The following is a 22,649-nucleotide window of genomic DNA, read 5'->3' on the forward strand; positions in this document are numbered from 1 at the left end:
CCAGTCAAGCTTGTGTGTCTCTTGGTTTTTCCTTCCTAAATCTTTCATCAGTATTCTTCTTTCAGTGGCATCGGTAGTGGAGTGCTAGTGTGAGCTGTTCCCCATTCCTTATAGCATCTTTCCCCAAAGCAGAATTTTTAATAAAAGATCTCATTTGTCCCTATTGTAATTCTGAATGAAAAGACATCTTGGGAGTTAGCTGCCTCAGCATCCATTTCTTCACATTCATTGGATACAAGGTCAAGCTTTCCATTATGGGAGTCATGTATTAAGTAAAAACTGTTTTTAATCTGCCTTTATAGCACCAATCAGTCTTCATTTGCTAACAAAGACGAAAATTATTCTTAATTAATCCTCATGTTAGTACTGGACTTCAAAATATGGGTACGTTTGCACAGAATGATGTAGAAGTAAAGTTTCATTATAGAAATCATATTTTGCCAAATAATAAAGCATATGCTGTTTAAGTGGTCACAGTTTACATACCAGAAGGTGATATAAATTGCAGTCTTTCCCTTGTTCTTGTGCTGAAGTAATTTTGTTTCAACTTTTGAGCAGCTTGGTTTACTTACATTCTTATTTTATAGGCCTGGAATACTGAAAGACCTGAAGACAATGGGCTCAATTTCTTTGTTTATATTCTTCGTCACGTTACTGGTTTTGGGTAGACAGGTAAGATGCTCAGTTCTTTCCATCTGCATCAGTGGACGCACTGCCAGCCTCCCGCCTTCTCAAAGATGTTTCAGATTTTCTGACAAGCACCTCTGTTCCTTTTTGCCCCACACCCTTTCAAAGGAGTGTCAGAAACATCTAAAAAGCTATCATTTCCTTTATTGCCTTCCACTATGTCCTTAAAACTCACCAGTAACTCTGCAATAGCTGTCATTGAGACTGTAGGCATTATGCTGATAGTGCACTGTGACTATTGCTTGTCATGCTGACCAATATTGTCTCATAGCTTCCCAGCGTGCTCCCATCTGTCCACATCCATCTGCTGTCTCCCTAGTTGCTTAATTACAAGCTATTTTCTTCACAGTTATTACCATTTGAGGCAGACACAGAAACAATGTAGCATGCACACAGCAGTGTAGCACCTACTGAGGCCACAGTTGTATTAAAACAGTGAACTGACAGGGATCTCCTCTTTTCATTACCCGGTTGTGCTTTTTAGGTGCCCATGTGGTGTGGGTGGCCTGACACTACTGCATGCTGAGGGCAGGGTGAGGGCAGTTCTCTCTCTCTAGCTCCTCAGAGTTGGAAGCTTGTCATGCCAGGAGTGACGTGGTGCACAAGGCAGGGCTCCAAGATGGAGGAGACGAGCCATGTGAGGTCTCATGAACAGCCTGTACACATGTAGCCCGCAGCCTTGGGAAGGTTCTTCTGTCATACTGTCTTTAAATCACTTATTTACATTACAGTTCCCCAGAACTTAATGGCTGTCACTTAAACTGTCAAGCACACCCTCCAGGTTACTAGATAAAAAATTCCTATCTGGCATCTTCTGTAGTTTTGCTTAGGGGAACAATCTTGAGTTTGAGTAAAATTCATCATCGGCCTTACTACCAGCACTGTACTGGAGATTGCTCATTTAATGTTAGCTGCAGAGAGTAGTGCTGCAACACAGATATAAATAGGGTTAAATACTTCTTAGCACCACGGAGTCCCCGTTGATCAAGGTGAGAGATGAAAGGAGTGGACACAACATCAAGAAAAAATAGAAAAGGATCATGATTTTTACAGAGCAGAGAGTATTTCTGTGTGGGCTCAGTGACATCTGCAGTACAGTTTCTGATCTGTGTACTGCAGCAGCGCATTCTGGTTGCTTCCTGGCTCGCACCTATTGAAAAAATGAGCTTGTAAAAGTAACAGTCTTTTGCTTTCAGAGCTGTAGGTTTGAGATCTTCATCATTATATTGCTTGTTTGTAGATCTTCAGTCTGTTGCCTTTATTTTTCTGCTAGTTTTTTTTCTTCTTTAAGGAAGATGAAGGAAAAAACTGTTTTCAGACATTCTCAAGCAAAGTCTAAAAGGTAACAGATGTTACAAATTAGTTTTAATATATTCGTGAACTAAGACCTGCCATTTTAGGTTACTGCTGGTGATACTGGCTGGTAGTGAATGCCTTGGAGAAAAACAGGAAACTCTTCTTCCAGCAAATTTATCCTGATTTTCGCTCCTGTTCCTCTTGCATTGCCAAAATCTGTGCCAAGCCCATGTTTTAACTCTACTGCGAAAAGAGGATAAGGAAAGAAGTGGGACTAGAGGAGGAATTCCTGATGTGCAGTGTCTCTGCTGCTTCTGGTGTGGACCATCGCCTCTGCCACTATCTCTGGCATTCTGCTGCTTCTCAGCTCTTCTTCTGACTACTGTTTGTATTATTTTAGAGGTAAAAGGAGCAAGGAGTGGATGCACTGTAGATTGGGACAGTGATGGAAAGCTGCTTTCTGTCTGTTCTGAATTCCTTTTCTAGTAATGTCTACAGTAACATTGTTTCTCTAGTAGTGTAAGAGTTTAACAGGGCCAGTTTTTATAAGGACAGGCATTATCTTTTGGATATATATTTTAGATCAGCTGGTTAAATTAGAAAACTAGACAAACATTTGGATAGATTCTTACCTATTACTCCTGTTGCTTCTTCTATTTTAGACAACTTTTCAACCTTCACAAATTGATCATAAGGATTAAGTAAAATTCCCATATCCCAAAAAGCACACAGCAAATCTTACATTACTTTTTCACATTAATGGTTTCCCATCCTTTCATCTCCCTTTCAGGAGAAGTGATGAATGGCATTTATTCTGCACGCTTTTCCCCTAGATACTGGACACGTCTCATCTCAAATGTATTTATGGAAATTGGAAGAAACCAGTACAGCGTTACTCACTGGCATCTCCTTGGGCAGACATGTTGAAGGGAAGAACATTTTTCCCAAAATGACAGTAGTCTCTGACATTGCAGTTTGTGTTCTCAAGGGCAAAAAATCTGGGAAATAGTGTTCCCAGCTGTCATAGGGCAGCAAAACTCATGGATTTAGTAGGCTGATTTTATGGTCTGTTGCAGTCTTCCTCTTGCTATAGTTCTGGTCGAGTCCTTTCCTAGTTCTGCACCCTTCTTCCACAGAGGGTAATACGCAAATCGTTTTTGTTACTGCATTTTTCAACTTTACAGATAATAGCTTTTCTTTTCTTGTCTCTCAGTACTTGTATGGTTTAAAGGTGTTAAAGACAATAGCCGCTAATAACAAGGGGTATTCCTTCCACTTCCCTTCTCCTGGCACTGGTGCTCCTCTTGCCCCCAGGGCAAGTTATCAGAAAGTTCACCTAAACAAAATGTGAGTGTTTTCCTATAACCCAGCCCCATGAGTTTCCTTGCTGCTGGGTGATGCAAAAGCAGCAGAAAGAATCCATGTATGGTGGAATGGAGGTGGAGGGAGGCAGCGCTAGTGTATCAGCACACCTTCTATGAGCAAACTTAACTCCCAGGTTCAGGTAATACTCTTAGATGCACAACCATGATTCCTGCTGAAAGAGCTAGGACTTTCCAAAATAGGTTTAAAAATCAGCCCTGGAAAAATGGTTGGTTTTCAGCCAGATCATTTTGCTGAGCGTTTTTTGTGGTTTGGAGGCATCAATGCTTGCGCCAGAAGAATAATTGTAGGATGGGCACGAAGTGGAAAAAGTAGAATTGCTTTTCTTTTCCATGGTCATGTCAGCATAGGCTATAAGTGACACATTTCAGTCTGCATACATGCCATCTAAGTTCTCTGAAACAGTCAGGCAGCACACAGGCAATTCATTGAGAATGCAAACTCTCCAACTCTGCCTGAAAATATAGAGTGTGCCTTAAGCCTTAAACATTGTGAATTATCAGTATTGATGTAGCATGTGAATTTTTTTCTTATCTTTATATAATATTACATAGACCTGGTTAGTCTTTGAGTAAATATTTTGCTTCTCCCAAAATTGATTATAATGTGTTTATAAACACTGAATTTCACCGGCTGTTTTAGTGTCCAGATGTGTGTGGCAGTGAAAACTGTTTGTAGTATCTGTTGTGATTTTTAGCCAAGAGGTTTTATTCCATTATTTTTTTTTTCCTTAGGTACTGTAATCTTTTAAAAAGCCTCTTCTGAAAAAAATTGATGAGCATTTATTTGGAAGTTCACTTCTATTCACAGACCATTGGTGTATTTGTGACAGATGGAGGCATGTTTACATAGGCTGTATCAATAATTCCTCATTATATCAGCATTAGATAACGTGTCTAAATAGCTCCTTAACACACCTTTGTCTGTGGTTCTCAATGTCACCTCAGTTCTCTTCCAAAGGTCTCCAAAATTTGAACATTTGTCAGTTCTCCAACACATTGGAGGTTTTGAACAATAAGGCAATGCGCCACAAATTTCAGAGCAGCAGCTTTTCATTTCAGTTACTTTTCGTGCTGGTGACTTCCTGCTGATTTACTTACAAATATGCCGTAAGAAGACACTTCTACTAATGCTCCATACTGAAACAGTTCCTCAGACTTACTGTCTGTAAGTAATGGCTGTGGAATTTTCTTAACTTCCTCACCTGAATGATAACCTACTTGTTATTTTTTGGAAGTGATCTTACCTGCATTAGTATTACTGTCATTCTGCCCCTTCAGCACGTGTGCATCTCCTGTGACTACACACATGGATGGTACAAACTCATGAGCTGTTTGTTTTGGCTTTCTGTGTAACTTTCTATAGCAATGAGAGAAAGTTCATTCAGTTAGTTGCCTCATTCTGAGACAAATACTGAAAATAGGCCCAAGTGAATATTGCATTAGAGTTTAGTAATACAGACCTAGCCACCTCTGCCTCATCAGACATAAGTCCTAAGTCAGTTTTTGATTCACCCAACTGCTTTTGCCCAAGAACAAGTTACCACTGATCTGAACCTCTGGGGTTCATTGCCTTACATGCTTTGATATCACGCCTGCCTATGGATGAAAGCCATTCTGAGATATTTTCGTGGTGAGATTTTAAAAAGGTTCTGTAGATTACATGTAAAGTAGGAAGAAATCTTGGCTTTCAGATGACTGTAAGGCTTCAAAGTTTGAGCAGGGTCTTCAAAGATGTTTAAAATAAATTGGGTATATAGCACAAACAAAAAAAACCTACCAATCTAAAATAAGCTTTACTAAGATAGGGCTTACGTGTTTCTAAAAATGTAAATACGCATTTTGAAATAACCTTTGACGTTTTTAATTACAAATCAACTTGTAGGGTACCTTCTGCTTTTTTTCCCCGTTTTCTGAGTTCTCTTTGACATTTGTTTTTGTATCCTGTATTTCAATGCATAACAAAAATGTAAATACATTATCTCCTTCATATTATCTCGTAAAGAAGAAACATCATTCTGAAGACTAAGCTTATCTCAGTTTGTTTTCAGTACAGATTGGATACAGTGTATGGATACCTAATTGCTGTTTTAAGCCCCGCGTCCACTTTACTTTAGACAATTTATGCAAATGATTTTGGCATTCCAGTGTTTTATTGGATTTTTTCTACATGAAGACAGTTTATTGGATTTGTTCTGCATTAATGCATATGTGGTGGCATTAAGTTTATCATCTTTGTGGGGAACTTGAATATATAAATATTAATAGAAGAATAAGACAAAAATTCTACGAAAGTGACTGCATATATTTTGAATCTCATGATCAGTTTTGAACAAAAGCTGTTCATGACCTCAAGACTTACTAGAGAGAGAACTGCAATTTGGTACCAGAACAATGACAGAACACAATGACCAAAGCAATGACAGTTCTGTTTCCAAGTTCTAGAAGAAGCCTGTTTTCAAGTTCAGTGTCTTCCTTCATGCGTGTCTTTATATGTATTTAAGTCTGTGCCTTCTCTTCATTTGCTTAAAATCTGCAAATAACCTTTAGTAACATAATTAATTGAAAATAGCCAGCTTGCTTGCTTATTTGACATACCAAGTCCAGACTTCTGAGGCAGAGCATGATCGGCTATAAGACATTAAGACCCACTTTATGTTCATAACAGTGTTAACTTTGTGTTAGAAGAGCCAGAATCTCTCTGTGGCAGTTCATTTGAGGTGTGCATTCTATCTTTCCTAGTATATCATAAGAAAAGAGATATACTTATATTCCTAGTATAGCACAAGAAAATAAAATCACTAAAGGATGCTGTGGTATGAATTATCCTTTTTTTTTTTTTAATTTTCCCATTGAATATCTAAACAGTACCCAGGTCTTATCAATCGATTTAAAGCAATGTGTGGAGGTGTGGTTTCTCTCTTAATATTTTTTTCATCCTGCAGTTTCTCAGTGGATCCATTTTTTGCTTCACCAGTTCTAAATTCCGTGCTTTTTAGAAGCTTGTAAAATTCATTTCAACTTCCTGCACTATCTTTGGCTGTGATCTCAACAAAATACTTGTAAATCATTTTGAGCTATGACAGCAAACATCCAGTCACAAGGACTACTGTCATGTTTTTATTTAAACACTTACTGGCTGCTAGTAATAATGGCTAGTATTTTCAGGATTTTACATAAGATCGTGAACATAATCATGTTCTCCTGATTAATAACTCAGCCTTCATTCAGGCTGCAGGGTAGTGTTAAGCCACTGAACTGCACTGAGATATTGACTTACGTCAGCTCCAAAGATGTAGGCCAGTGGAGTCTTTAATGTAGAAATAATGGTATAGAATTCACCAAAAAGCCTTGAAATTATTGAAAAGGAGTGCAGAAGTGTACAAAAAATGTAACCAGATCTTCAAAAATACTAATATTTCAAGATTTTTATACATTTATATAATGAAAACTGAGGTACAACAAGAAGAGAAGGATAGAATCATAGAATCACAGAATGTAGCATTATATATATTTTTAAAGATAAAATCAGAAAGCAACAAGATGGGCCATTTTTGGTAGTCTTCAAAACATTCCAATTTAAAAATCTCTTGTTATTCTAAAGCAGTAGCATTTTTGCTGTGTGCATACTAAAAGGAGAAAGTTTGTCTCTTGAACAACGAAGGTGTATCAGTAGGCTAAATTTTTTTCTGCTACCCTTTTTCTTTTTTATCAGAAAATTAGCATTACATTAGTTAAAGCTGGTGAAAGTTAGGGTCTTCCTGAAATGCCCACTAGCATAAGTAAAATTCTCTTTAGATAAATTAGATACCATATTGCAGAACTGCAAATTATTTCCATAACAGTGTTTGATTTGTAGAGGGAATTTCTTTGAGAACATGAGCGTACGTAAGGAAGTCTTCCTTTGTTTCAATGACCGTGCAGCTTTTGGCTTATTTCTGAGCTTTTTTCTTTCCCCCCCCCTCTTTTTTTTTTTTTTTTTTTTTTTCTTTTTTTTTTTCATGGTGGGGAGCATTTATAAATTCGATGAAATGTGTACCATATGGTGCATGCTTGGGGGTTAATTTCTGTGGAATCTGGAATTGTACTTGAATGGCCAAATAATATCCTTGTAAAGGTGATGTACTGTGTTTATTTTGTCTCTTAAACCTGTACTCCAGCAGGACAAGATGCCGATTGTTTCTTTACCTCTGTGTCCTCTTGTAACAGAATGAATATTACTGTAGGTTAGACTTCCTGTGGAAGAACAAGTTCAAAAAAGAGCGGGAGGAGATTGAAACCATGGAGAACCTAAATCGAGTACTTCTGGAGAATGTGCTTCCAGCCCACGTAGCTGAACACTTCTTGGCAAGAAACCTGAAGAACGAGGTCAGCCATCTCTGTATATTCTCTGTTCTGTCCAAAGGCAGTGTATTTTAGAAATAGCACTTCATGCTGAGTTGAACAGTAGGTCCATACAGTCAGATTATAGATTTACAGTCATTTTCCTTCCCCCCTGCTTTTCTGAGCACTGAATCACCTTAGTACCTTGAAGTAAAAACTGTGAAACTGTTTTAAGTGGCAGTACACTTTGCCTTGTGGCAGAGGAGGAAAATGGGGAGAAAATGAAAAGGATAATTGAATCCACAAGGATTTAAATTTGAAGCATATGTATTGAGACACATTTTTCTTTGTGATCAGAGTGGAGCTGCATCCAGGTTTTGAAATTGCTTGTGGTGACTGGAGACCTTGCTTATAAATGTGAAAATTAACCTCTTCCCTGAAACAGTGGCTGTATTAATTCTGGAAGGAGGTGCTGAACACTGAAATAGCTATTTACTCACGGACAACAGGCTTAATCCAGGCTTTGGAAATGTCTACCAAAAGACTCTTGTTGACTTAAGTGGGAGTCAGATCTACTCCTAATGCTGCTTTGTAGTTTTAACAATGGAAAAAATGATAAAAACAAAAGAAAAAAAGCCGGACAGATTAAGAGGGAGTAGTAATTTCTACATATCTTAAATGCAACAGTTAGAATTACTTAAGCATAAAACAATTGTTCCAAAACAGACAGAAGAGGGGAGGGGATTTATTTTGATCTCCTGAATAGAGAAGGATAACATTTTCCCTTTCACTGTGGTTCTTCACTAAGCAGTAATATAATGTAGTTTACATCAGTACTTTAGTACTACCTGTAAACATTCACTTGATAGCTAATGTTGAATGAAAACTGCTGTGGGGTTCCTTTGAATCCAGTGAAGATGTTGGCTGGAAGCCAGGTTGGCTCAGCTCCGGCTCTCAGTTCAGGCATTAAACACAGCAAACCATCAGGAGATTGCTTTCTCATTTATGTGCTATTCCATCTCTGCTCCCCAGCAGAGCAACACCATCTGCTCACCCTTGTATTGGCAACTGGATTTATATTGTCACCCCTCAAGATTCTTGGGTTGAAATGAGCTTCAGTAAATTTAGTGAAGATGAAAAATGGTAGTCTGCTGAACTCTGGTTTCATGTCAGCTAAAATAAAAAGAAGTTGATGTGATTTTAGTGGCATCCCATTTAAAAAAAAAAAAAACACAAAACCTTGAGTTTGCTTTGTTTATGTTTAAACACAGTTTTCAAAGAAGCAGCAACCTCACAAATCCTTGGAAATATTAAGGAATATGAACATCAGTCACGTCTTGTCTTAGAATCTGCAAGAACACTTCAAGCCTTAAAGCAGATTCAGTATGTTTGTTTTTTTATGTCTAAACACCTAAAAATAGATGACAGCAGGTCAAATCTTGTTTTATTTCTGTGGATGTTTAGATAATCAGATAATGAATTGAAATTTGTCTGCATCTTCCTCCAAGGCAAATACTCAATAAGGCTATATATATACTGTTGTCTATCTAATGGATGAACGTTACTTGTCCCAGAATTTTTTGCATGCAGCTGTATGAAGGAAATGGAAGACTAAGTATGCTGCTGAATGAAATGCTTCAGGAATGAAAGGGAAGAAAAAAGTGTGGATAAATGCTAACTGAGAGTACTAAGATTGTACTTTCAAAAAAGCAATTAAGGTCTTTTCATAACAGCACATAAGTTGAGTAATGTTGATGTGGTGAAAGTGAAATTATTTCAAAGCAGGTAAATGTAGTAGAAGTTTGTTTGCTTAATCAGTCTCCAGAATTGCATTTTTTGCTTATTGACTGTACGCTGGATACCAAATAGGGTACTTTCCAGTTGACAGACAGAGGAACAAACATAAAACAAAAAGCAGGAAGCAGGGTTCTTCTGCAGCTGGCTTCTGCACCCTTCTCCTTTGTGCTGTAAGCATTCAGCTTCCCTATTACTAAGAAGCACTCAGGAAGCTTTCTTGCTGCGAGCTAACTTGAAAGCATGTTGCTGAGTTGAATACCAAGAGTAATCCTGTTTCATTAGCTGCAGAATGGAGCCAGCAGAAATTGTGCCCCAGACAAGCCAACTGCTGTAGCCTTCCATGAGCCGTATGGGGTGGGGACCAATTGGCCTCCTTCATCCTCAGAAGGTCTGCAGGTACTGAGAAGATGGGACAGTATAGAAAGCTGACCAGGAAGAATTCAGAAAAGAAAAAAAAAGAAAGAATTAATGGTAGAAGAGAGGGTGATTTTATTTGTGCTGAAAGAATGCAATTCCGTCCTGGAATTATATTGCATTTAATTTTCTGATTAAACATTTTGGAGAGTACTCTTTCATGAGAAATACTCAAAGGAAAATTAAGACACCTGATTACCATAGCCTTTATTATTATGAATGATTGCAATAAACTAGCGGGGAATGTCTGCTTAAAATTGCCTGACATTTATTATGACAGCTGCAATTACCACTCATGGTTCTAAACAGTGCCATTTGTTGTTTCTATTCTGGTACTACACTACAAAGCATTAGTAGGGATGGATGTTGCCTTACTGTTAAAGAAGAAGGAAGAGAAATGGGACGCTGTTGCTGTGCTTCAACATGATTAGTGTTCGTATACAATTCTGTGTACTTGTTTTTGAAGTGGAGGAAAGAGTGATAACTCTTTAGAGGAAAGGAGGATTTCTCTTTGTAACACTAGGGCATGCAGTCCTTGTTTACAAGCTGTTTGTCCCTTGCTGCCAGCCAACAGTGTACAACACACTGACCCTTTCTGTGTCACAGCAGCATTTCTGTTCCTATCTATGTTCCTGTTTTTTGGTTACTCATATCATTTTCCTTGTGATTGTGCATCGTGCAAGTTGCCATGATTTTTTCTGGGCTACACCTGCTTTCTGGGAAGACAGCAAAGGCACTTCCTAATCGCTAATGCCATCTGGGCTCTATGTTTACTTTCTTCACTGGCAAAGAAGGCAGGCATTGCCATGCATCAGTGATCCAGTAACCTGCCTGGCCCAGGCACTAATCTTCAGCAGAAGTTCTAGAAGCAGCTGCACATTAACATATTATTCACCCATTCTGCTTTTGCATTTTGTAAATGTTAGGGCATATTTTCCTTCTGCAAAAACCTATTAAACACTTCATAGTTAGATATTTTTCTAGTATTCCCATAAATACTAAACTTTTTAATCCCCCAAGCTCCTGTCTTTCATGTTGGTAAATAGCAACAAGCTATACATACATATATATACACATATTTTTTTTCCTTATTCAACCTGTAAATTTCTTATTTGTCTTCTGGTTCCTGAACTATGGAGTGGTAAGAAGAATCAGTTTTGTATCACTTGTGTTTCATATACATATCCAGAGAAGGGCAGCAAAGCTGGTGAGGGGTCTGGAGCACAAATTTTATAAGGAGTGACTGCGGGAGCTGGGGTTGTTTAGTCTGGAGATGAGGAGGCTCGGGGAGATCTTATCCCTCTCTACAACTCCTTGAAAAGAGGTTGTAATGAGGTGGGGGTCAGCCTCTTCTCCCACGTAACTAGCGATAGGACTAGAGGGAACGGCCTTAAGTTGCACCAGGGAGGTTCAAGTTGGATATTAGGAGCAATTTCTTCTCAGAAAAAAATGGTGAGGCAGTGGCACAGGCTGCGCAGAGAGGTGGTGGAGTCACCATCTCTGGAAGTGTTCAAGAAACGTGCAGATGTGGCACTGAGGGATGTAACTTAGTGAGCACATTGGCTGTCAGTTGAACTAGATGATCTCAGAGGTCTTTTCCAATCTTAATGATTCCATGATTCTATGATATTATTTAGTAGTATGTTTTTCTTGATCATATCCCTATGTAGATGGTTTCCTTTCCCTCTAAGGGTTCACTTCTAGGACGTAACAAGCATGAGTTATTATGAGTTGAATTTATATTCTCAGGTAAGTCATGGCATTCACTTCTGTGTACTGTTTCAAATAAGATGGCCTCTGTGACAAACTTTTCACAAACTTTGTAGCCTGTATCTATGAGCAATTCCTTCAGATTTTACTTTCTTAGGATGCAAAATCAGTGGGATTCAAGAAAGTAAACAAAACAGAAAACTGCTATCTAATGTTAATTTGATAAAATAAAACAAACCTTTACTATTAATTTACAGAATTGCGAGGATAATAGCATTGTGTATTAATGTTAGTGGCAGCATTACTGTTAATTTGGATGGATTTAATTTACTACATTTGTAAAGATGATAGGAATATTTATTTTGTTAGGTCAAGTTTCAAAAGTATATGTAATACCCACATTTTGAATGTTAATTATCTACATCTTATGTGAGTGTTCTCATATCTCCCTCTGGTCTTCTGTATAACACTGTGAATTTCTCCTTCCTACTCCTTGCCAAGCCCTGTATTTTTGGTGCAATTTCTTCCCAGTTTTAAAAAACGTGTGTAGCCTAGATTCCTTCATCCAGCACTGAAATCAAGATACTGGGAAGGTGACTTGAGGAAATGGAAGGAAAAATGAGATGAACAACATCATGTAACTTCTGTGCCTATTCTGCTAAATTAACCTAAGATGAGCACTCAGCATACCAGATTTTAAGTTCTGAATTTATTTAGAAGCAAACACTACTGTAGCTTTAGTGTAGACATGCCTGAGGTAAATTTGAAGTAGGTAGATGTGAACCAGAATGCAAAGGCTAAGTATTTGAGGAGCGGGTCTATAAATTTGTTCTGATGCTCCACTTCACTAATTTTGAGCTGGTTTGAGTGCAAAGACACTCAAGAGAGCAGCTGGTACACGTCACTTCAGTGTTACAGAGTCTGGACCTGCGTTAATGTGTAAAGAGAGCATAGAGATGCTCAGGTCCCTCTGAAATGCTTAGAGTCAGAGTCATCCTGTATAGTTTCAGGCACCCCTCTTGAGTCCTTGCATTAGGAAAAGTGACCTCCATTTTTTCCTTATATCCAAGAGAGAGAAGCACTGTCTGAAAAGACTGTGCCTGTCTGGCAGTAAAATGACTTTCCAGATACACCTGTCCTAGAATGTCATTAGCCATTATACATAAGATGACATAGACACAGACGTAAGATGATTGTGCTTTCAAATGACATGCTTTATCTAGGTGTATTACTCAAATTCAGTTGATATCATCTAGCCAGCGGACTCTCCTTTCCCCTGTATTATTGTATGAATTAAATTGATATTTTTTTTTATATATAGACTTGAACACTGCAGGAGGAAATACGCGAATTAATCCAATGTTTATGGGAATGGAACAAATAGATGACAGAGAAGTATTACCAGTGTACTGGTTCTTTTCAATGGGCAGGATGCTTGAGGAGTTTCAAGGACATTGTGATTATATAATCCTTATGAAATAAAAGGGAAGAAAAGTCGAATAGTGAACAATCTAGCTTCTCCAACTGCTCGTGCTCCTGTCTGTCTGTCTCACACCTGTTCTGGGCTGAGACAGTCAATAAGTTTTACCATTTACCATAACCAGTTCTGCTATTTTTCAGTTAACATCACCAATTTGGATTCACCGTGTCTGTGCACACTCATGTAGATTCACCACGTTCTTTAAAAAAGGAAACAAATATACTGCAAGCAAAATCGAAAAAAACAAACTTTGAACAAGAAAAGAGGGAAAAAATATCTGATCCTTCTTGAAATTATAGAATATTCATCTTATTCACAAGAATATTGAAATCCATGCTCTACTCAAATACCTTTAACGGAATTTGGCATTATACTAGCTTACAGCATCCCTTATTATTGTGGTTACCTTTGTATATGGATTTCCATACTTTTTTTATTAGTTTAATAAATAGTCCTTCTTTTCTTTTTTCAGGACATAAATTTGTCCTGAAAGCAGAGAGATTCTAGTGATAGAATTGGAAAGGAAACTGAGGGAAGGGATAAGGGGATTCGTTTTTATCATCAGAGGTTTCCTATGGAGCAGAGATGCTCTCATTTCAGAGCTCACAGAATGCTATGGAGAATGTGACACATAAGTAAGTTTAAGTTCAAGTGACTTATTTATCTCGTTAAGCCCCTTGTTATGGAAAAGAAAGGACAATTATTTTGTCCTATTAGGCATCTTGTCATTTTAGATTAGGATCTGTCAGGGTTGTGTCATATTATGCTTTTGTAGTGCTCTACTGTTGAGATTTTGCTTCAATTTTTTAGTTCTTTCTAGTTATTATAATAATACAGCTAATAAAAAATTAGAGACTGTTTTGCAAAATATAGTCTCAACCATGCAAGCCAAACCAAATTCACTACAAATCTCAGAAGTGATCCCTATCTAATAAATCAGTGAACATTTTATACTTACTGAGCAAATGTTCAGGCGAAAAAAAGGAGTAACTGTACAACACCAAAAATTTTCAGCTATGTTGACTATGTTTAACAAGTCTGTATGGTGTTTAAAGATCAATAAATGCCACTAAATGCAAAAAATACTAGAACACTGTTTTAAAAGTTTCCATGCATGGCGCCATCTTCCTTTTCAGAACTGGGTCACAGCCTATTATCATAGAACCTTCTTTAGAGCTGGGTATAACAAGTTTCTTTTCTCTTTTTTTTATTTTCTTTTGGACAGGATCTATATCATCAGTCATATGACTGTGTCTGTGTCATGTTTGCCTCTATTCCGGATTTCAAGGAATTTTATACAGAATCTGATGTAAATAAGGAAGGCTTGGAATGTCTCAGGCTGCTAAATGAGATCATTGCTGACTTCGATGATGTATGTACTTCTAACAACAATCAACATACGGTTTCAATCATAATAACTCAGGGTATGCAACAGTAAGCAAACATACTTGAAAAGGAGAGTGGAAGAGCTGTCAGAAAAGAACTTTTGTATGTCTGGTCATGTAGAAATTGTTTCCAAAGAATATTAAAGGAAAAAGAGATTTATGTGGAATAAATGAACTATTGATCTGACATCATATTCTGTTGCTTTTCAGTCTCTATAGTGAGAATCCAATGCATATACATGATGGGGAAATTCTGCCCTTTATCTGCAGTTCACAAGGCACATTACATGCCGTATATTAACTGTTCCCAAATACTAATGCCAAAGGTAAAGTACCTAAGTTTGTGCCCTAAACTTTTACATCTTCGGAGAGCATCCAAAGCAGGATGTGAAGGTGCTGAAGAGTCTGAGAGCAAGATGTATGGAGGATGACTAAGGCCACTTGATTCAGCCCAGAGCAGCAGAGGCTGAGAGGAGGCCTCATGGGAGCTCCTCACGAGGGGAGTGGATAGGCAGCGTTGAGCTCTGCTCTCTGGTGACAGTGACAGAGCCTGAGGGAACAGCACAGAGCTGTATCAAGGGAGGGTCAGGCTTGAGATTAGGAAAAAGTTCTTCACGAAGAGGGTGGTAGTTGGGCACCAGAACAGGCTCCCCAGGGCAGTGGTCACAGCCCCAAGCTGCAGGAGTTCAAGAAGCGTCTTGATGATGCTCTCAGTCATATATCTGATTTTTGGGTGGTCCTTTATGGAGCCAGGATTTGGATTTGATAATGCTTGCAGGTCATTTCCATGATTCTATAACCTGCATTGTTTTGATTATACAACATGTTGATCAGTTGGTATGTGAATTACTCCTAGGAATGTATAGGTTTTAACATTCCACTCTCCAAGCTACAGGCAAGTGCAGAGTGTATAACTACAGATAGACTGTGAAAAGTCATATCTAAAGGTCTCACTGAGAACAGTATTTGTCTTTAAGTTGCTGGTGATAAAGATACCCAAAGAAGGTGTTAAGAGTGTGTCATGATTCAGAGAACACAGACTGGATTTGCAGTTCTGCAGCTGTGGAGGGAATTTTAGCAGCAAACCCATTTTGATAACTTTGGAATGTTCAAAACAACCTGGGTTATGAATTAGAATTCTTACCATCTCAACTAGAAGAGATGCTTACTTTCAGAAAGCTGCTTGCGGCTTAACCATTGGCTCGTCAAGTGATTTGGTTCCACTATCAAATGAGTGTAAAGTCTACTGATTTTTAAGAGCTAAATGGACAGTAAGATGAAGTTCAGTCTCACTAATGAAAATCTAGTCCCTTTATGATAAAAGGGTGTTTTAGGAGACATGATTTCCCTTTTTCTGGGAACTATTCCTGTATCCATTTTTTTGTCCATCCTTAAGGCCATCCTGTATATATTTGTGAATTAAAGTACTGATCTCTTGAATTCTGTTAGAGAAACAAGCACTTAGACTAAGAATGCTGTTGATCCCAATAATGAATAACTGTTCTCGTTTTCCAGTTATTGTCTAAGCCAAAGTTCAGTGGAGTTGAAAAGATAAAGACCATTGGAAGCACATACATGGCAGCAACAGGATTGAGTGCTACGCCCAACCAAGAACAGTATCAGGTATAGAAAAAAGTTCATGCTCAATAAAAATCATGCTCAAGTAAAGCCTAAAATTCTGTTCATTAAACAGCAGCCTACATATAACGCTCTGGCCTCAATTTTATTTCTTACTGATCAAGTGTATGCTTTTATTTAGAAGTTTCTGAATTATTTTTTTTCACATTGCAGTTTTAAAATGCTGCCTCTTATTTGTTATGTCTAAATTTGGCCTTCTACTCTAAATATAATTCTGCATTTTATTGCTACATGCTGCAGCAGAAGTAACTGAACTTAGAGTCCAAAGGAGAGTGTTGGGATCACTATTTTCCTATGAAAGTTGAGAGTGCAGGGTAGCCTTATTAACCATACACTTAAAGAACCTTCAGGCTCAATGCTTAAAGCAGATTCCTTTGTTTCTGATTTATTTAATGTAGTAGGATTGAGAACTGTGTGCAGTCAGTAGAAATGAAGTTCAGAGAAGCAATTCATAACTTTGAAACAAAAGCCTTCATCAGATCACTGGTGAGCAACAGAGACGGCAATAATGAATCAGTATGTTCCCTGATAAGGATTAACGTCTCCTGACAAACTCATGTTCCTTCTAAAGAGAAGCAATTAACACCTGAACTAGACCTTAATAATCTTGAGGACAAAAAAAGAATAATTTCAAATTAGCCCTGACATTCTGTACAGGGAGGTGAAGAAAATGAAGCAAATGTAAGACCATAGACTGGAGAACACACAGAGGAGTTCTTAACCACTAGTAAATTTAGTGTGTGTGCTGCAAGAAATTGTATTGTTTGAGTTATTTCTACAAATTATAAATCAGGAGATCCAAGTCTTAGTGTTCCTTTGGTGATTTAGTACACATTTTGAAATCCATCAAATCTTAGGTCTCTTCAGTCCAGATGCTGCAGATCCACAGATACTGCCGTACAACTGACAGCTAGGCATATTGCTGAGCACAGCCCCCATTTCAATACAAGAACTCAGGGAAGACTAAGTGCCTAAAGACAGGGTCTCAATGTATCAGCTAGGTATGATACCATCTGTCTTAGCTAGGAGTGATCTCCAAAGGAAACAGAAAGGCTTAATTCATCTAAACAACAGCTGTGGCAAGAGCTGCTGTCCCACCAAGACTGATATATGTACTCCATGAATCATCTTACAAAGTTGTCATCTGTCCATCAACTCTGAAACTTTATTTCAAGGAAGATTCAGTCATTTCTTATAGAGATCAGTAAGTCTAACTCTTAAGAAATCATTCTCTTGCCAAAATCCTATCCAGGGCTGTAGGAGCTTGAAAATCACTTCTCTCCTTAGCCTAAGAGGACTCAAACCAGTGCTTAGAATCAGGCTACACTGTTAGTATATGATAAAACATTAAGTCTATAGCCTTAGAAACTAATGTGCACCCTGGAATATCAAATTATTGAACAGGGAATGGGTTGTCTTTCCCCTCTGTTCCTCCTGCATTTTGTTCATTTTCAGGTCTATTACAGTTCCCAGATATGCCTCCTTATCCATCTGCCAGATGAGATCAGCTGAGAAACTATTAAAACTGAATCTCACTGGAATGTAAGCATTAGCAAGGGTGCTGAAAAGTGCAGCAGTGAGAGGGAGGAGTCCCTGTGGGGCTGACCACAAGCACCATTTATTATTAAGAGACATAAAGCAGAAACAGACACTCAGAGAAAATTAATGTACAAATCCTTGGCATGCATAGGCAGTGAGTGCTGGTAGAACAGATAGTGGCTAATCAGTTGCTTAACAGTCAAAATTTTATATTGAGTATGTTTTGAATGTATCAACTCTATACTGCCTTATCATGTAAGTAAAATGCAACATGGTCTATTGGCCATTGTTTGATTGAAGTGCTGCTGGAGAGGACATCATCTTCTACATTAGTTTTCTGCTGCAGCCACCCTGGCGTTAGGATATCCCTGAGAGTTTAAGTGCTTTTGTGTTCAGGGTATTTTGGATGTGTTCTCACAGGAACTAAAGCTACATAAAATGATTTTATTCTGTTTGTTTGGCAATTCAGGAACCTGAACGACAGTATATGCACATAGGAACCATGGTGGAGTTTGCATTTGCCTTAGTGGCGAAACTGGATGTCATAAACAAGCATTCTTTTAATGACTTCAAGTTACGAGTAGGTATGTATTACAGGATTTGATATGTGGAAGAGGGGGAGAATGTAGTGTGATGTTCAAGCAGATTAAAGCATTACTAGAACTGACCAACAGGGCCAGGAAAGTAGATGGCATCACCTTTACCCTGCTTAAAGGCAGTGTCAATGGCTTTGCCACTGAGCACAGCTGCTGTTGTGGCAAGATGTGTTTCAAGGCAGGAACTCAGAAGAAGCAGCATCACTAAATAAAGAATGCTTGGAAAATACAGCCCCGTGGGTCCAAGTGGTTCTATGGTAACTGTAATAATTATTCCAGATGTTGTTGACTATATACATTTTTAAAGCTTTTCAGTACCAAAGGAGATACTAGGCAGGGCTTTGCAAAACTATGTGAATGACTTTGGAGGACAGCACCTAAAAGGCACAAATGAGGCTGGAGTTTGAAATACTTTAGACGTACTAAATTCAAGCAAGCATACAGTAATGCTTCCTTCCTGCTGTTTAACACAGGAGGATATTTCACTTATTTGTTATTCTGTGTTTATTGACAAATAAGAGCAAAGATGTCCAGCTGTTGATATTCATTAGGATATTTATCACTTATATTTCAGCTTCTTATTGCTTCCCTTTGTGCTCCACAGTATTAAAAATAAATAAATAAATACACAGTTGCAGTAAGTCATGGGAAGGATGATGAAATAAATGAATTCAGATCTGATCAAGAACCATATGCTCCAAGATGCTTATTTCCTGATCGCAGTACATAGCAGTTTTACAATGCAATATGTAACTTGGAAAGTGTGAAATGAAAGCATTAAATAAATGCTGGATACCCACAAATCTTATAAACATGACTGAAGTATCCAACAGTTATTCTCCTTCCTTGTTTTTATTGCTGTGCTGCTTGCTTTTCTTCTTGCTTGGTCTTACATTTATTTTACAGTGCCACCCACTGGTTATGCTTGCTACTTTCTGACCTTCCTTTTTGTTTCATATTCATTGCCATCGATAAAAAATGAGAAAGCACATCTGAAGTATGCCCCATTCTCGTTGTGTTCCAGAACTTGATGAGTTTATAAAAAATGTGTAGAGATAGTATATTTTTGTACAGAATAAGAGTTCTCTTTGTGCCATATATAATGCTACATACTTGCTAACAAAGTGTTATGTCAATATACATACTGAATCTGCAAACTGATTATATCAAAGCTGACTCTTATCAAGTAGGGATTAAGAGGTGAACCTTCTAGGGGAAAAAACATACCTACTTGTGATTTAAAAACATTTGCTGGATGCTATGTAGAAGTTATACTCATTTGCTTCATGAAATAAAGAACAGGAGAAAAAAAAAAAGTGAAGATTACACTATGTCAAAAGCTGCTTTTGTAGCATTAAACACTAACAGAGTTTGCCTGAAAATCATTTTTTGTGTGTGCAGAATGAATTAAGACGAGTTAAAGAGAGGGTAAAGTGCCTGATGGTTTTTGAGCAGTCTTTTGTGGTTGTTCTGCATCGTGTTTTCTGGACTGCACACAAACTGTTTGTCTGTTTTCCAAGTCCTAGCCACCATATAATAAAAAGGATAAAAGAAAAAAAAAAAAAAAAAAAGGAATAAATCTTGTTTGCCAAATCTTAAGAATCTTATGACAGGGTTGTTGCTCAGGGTTTTGTTTCATTGGTTGGATTAATTAATTTATTAATTTATATATTTTTGCTAAATGAGTCTAAAACAATCTCTGAGAAAACTTTAAAGAAATAACATGTTCCAAATGGAGGGTAAAAAAAAAACAAACCAAAAAGCAGCAGCAAGGATTAAATCTTCAAAGGTACACAGATCCCAGACTGGCACTTTTGCCACCTTAACACACTATAGACACCACTGAGCTCTTCATGCCAACATCCCACCACCACTTATGGTTATGAAAGCACCTGATATCCATAGCAACTGCAACCACAGAAATGCATCTTCCTCTAATGTAATCCCCACTTTAAGGACTTAAACCCAAACTGCCATTTGTAAAAGCTTTTCTCAGCCAGCATTCAACCCTAAAATGTTTGCAGCTCACTTGACATGTTGGTTTTCAACCTTAATTTGCTGTAAATGCCAAAAAATGCTAGTTGTGCCTTGGGAGGTACATAGCCTGATGTTCTCAGGCAAAAGAGCACGCAGGTGATATTTCAGGCATTTGTTCCCTTCTGTTAGTATACTTTCAAGGAAACTTTTGCAGAAGTGCTACTTCTTTTCAAATTGCAATAGAGTCTGACATATTGTTTTCCACATAGGCTGATCGTTAGGACATTTCTCAATGTTGTAGGCGAACAGTTTTGTTCCTGCTTTTGTCTAAGACTGCTCAAGCATGGGGATCAGTTTCCTGGAGAATTCCATGAGCCCAAGCTGTTGGATGCTTTGGAGTGAGATACCTACCCTCTGTCAGTCCTGCTGAATTGTGCTTGCTGAACAGTGTTCTCATTTTCATGGAATAATTTAACCTCATTTAGTATGAGAGAAAAAGACAGACTGCGTCTTATTTTGTTAAAGAATTCACTTTCTGTTCCAGCCTTTGCCTCAACACGTGTTTATGTGTCACACAAGGGAGATATGCACTAGCAAGAGTCACTTAGGGCAACACATGCCACAATGATTTCATTGCCAAATCACATTCCTAGGAGGTACTAGCAGAACTCTTCATGAAGGAGGAGGGATCTGAACCTGGTTCTCCAGCCCCTGAGGGTATCACTCAGACCATGAGCGGAGACGGGTCAGAAAAAAGGAAAAAGAGGTCACTTCCTGCTCATTGCATTGTGGGAAAGTCACACTGCACCATCCTAATTTCTGAACCATAGCATAGTGTATACCACACACATCTCTCCAATATCCGAAGGCAGGAAAAAACACCTATGACCTGGAAGTTAATGCACTATTGCAAAGCACGTCCCTCTTTATGTTTAATCCCAAGTGCCTTTAGAGATTACATACTTCTCCATTTTTCTCAATTTAATTGGTACAGAACCTTTTTCAGAGTTTTTACAGCCTGGTTGTTACTCATGGTACTACACTGCATGTGATCTGTATTAGATGAGCTGCTCTAAGGCGCCTCTGTGCTACAATTGTACTTTAATTTCACTGCATAGATATATCTCTATTGCTGGTTTCTGTCAAGGAATAAGTAGAAGTCAGTTGTGATCTTTTGATTAGGGGATAATTTTAGAAATCCAGACTGTTCATCACGGCAGGGTACATTTCTCACTGAATATTTCCTGCTTGTTGGTAAGTGTAATTTTAATTATAGTGCATCTGATGCTAGTTAGTGACAGTGCTTTTGATATTGCCTCCTGCTTTGCTTCCCTACTAGAAGCATAAAGTCAGTTCCCTTGCATCCCTTAACACAGGATGCAAACTGACCACAAGAGAAAATGTGCCCAGGATGGAATGGGAACTATGCTATGTCATTCTTCTCTCTTAGCATCTGCATTTCAGAACTAGCAAATTGTTATTTGTACTCTATGCTTAAGGAATACATATACTACAACTATTGAAGATAATATAAGCAATCCAACCTTCAGAACAAGGATTCAAATCCTTGCAATTTATGCACAGTAATTTATTCTACATTTATGAACCAAAGAGTACTGTAAAATGCATTTGATTTGACTATTGATTATTTCAGAGAGAAGTCCTTTTCACTGAAAGTAGAAATAAGAAATTTCAGTATATCTGTTTTCCCAGAGGAAGCTGCTCTTCCTGCAGAATGTTTCTCATGCCATGTAGTAAAGGTTGAAAATATCAAAATTATTCAGGATAGAAAGGAGTTGTAAAACTAAAGTTAGATTAACTTTTGACATTTCTATAACATTCTCTTGCCATAAGGGGTTGACAAAACATTTGTGAACAGGCTATCGGCTGCTGTACCCACTAATCAACATGGACCAAATACTGTGGTGTCCATTGACTTGATAAGTTGCCAGGTGCGCTACTTGCCATCATCTGGTAAATATTCTTTTGTAACATAAAGTTTTTATGTTTTTCAGGTATTAACCATGGACCTGTAATAGCTGGAGTAATCGGAGCTCAGAAACCACAATATGATATCTGGGGTAATACAGTAAATGTGGCCAGCAGGATGGACAGCACTGGTGTCTTAGACAAAATACAGGTAGTCTTGTTTTGGTGCCAGTATTTATCTTAACAGTGCTTAAAAATCATCGTATGTTTGTACACCAAAGGGGTTTGTATTCTGGGGGCTGAAGATGCCTACCGTAAAAATGACCTTTCAGAAGAAATGGATCTCAGTCAGGAACAAAAAGAATTAAAATTCATGGAAGAAAAATGGGAAGAGAATCAAAACTTTATATTCACCCTACAGAGGAATACAATGGAGGAAATTATGCATTTCCTAGAAACGTAGCACCAATTTAAGAGGGGTGTTGGGCAAAATCAC

General features: G+C 38.0%; 1 protein-coding gene across 1 annotated transcript in view; it reads left to right on the forward strand.

Annotated features, from left to right (window-relative positions):
• The window catches only part of ADCY2 (adenylate cyclase 2), a gene marked incomplete at both ends in the record, with an annotated part of 203,697 nt that overhangs the window by 180,221 nt on the left and 827 nt on the right, over positions 1-22,649 (forward strand). The window contains 6 exons of the mRNA XM_079533799.1: positions 588-672; positions 7,575-7,733; positions 14,315-14,461; positions 15,990-16,097; positions 18,121-18,235; positions 22,240-22,364. Of these exons, the coding sequence (XP_079389925.1) occupies positions 588-672; positions 7,575-7,733; positions 14,315-14,461; positions 15,990-16,097; positions 18,121-18,235; positions 22,240-22,364 (739 nt within the window). The remainder of the gene's footprint in view (positions 1-587; positions 673-7,574; positions 7,734-14,314; positions 14,462-15,989; positions 16,098-18,120; positions 18,236-22,239; positions 22,365-22,649) is intronic.

The sequence above is a fragment of the Tetrao urogallus genome (assembly GCF_951394365.1).
Source record: "Tetrao urogallus genome assembly, chromosome: 3".
Classification (NCBI taxonomy): domain Eukaryota; kingdom Metazoa; phylum Chordata; class Aves; order Galliformes; family Phasianidae; genus Tetrao; species Tetrao urogallus.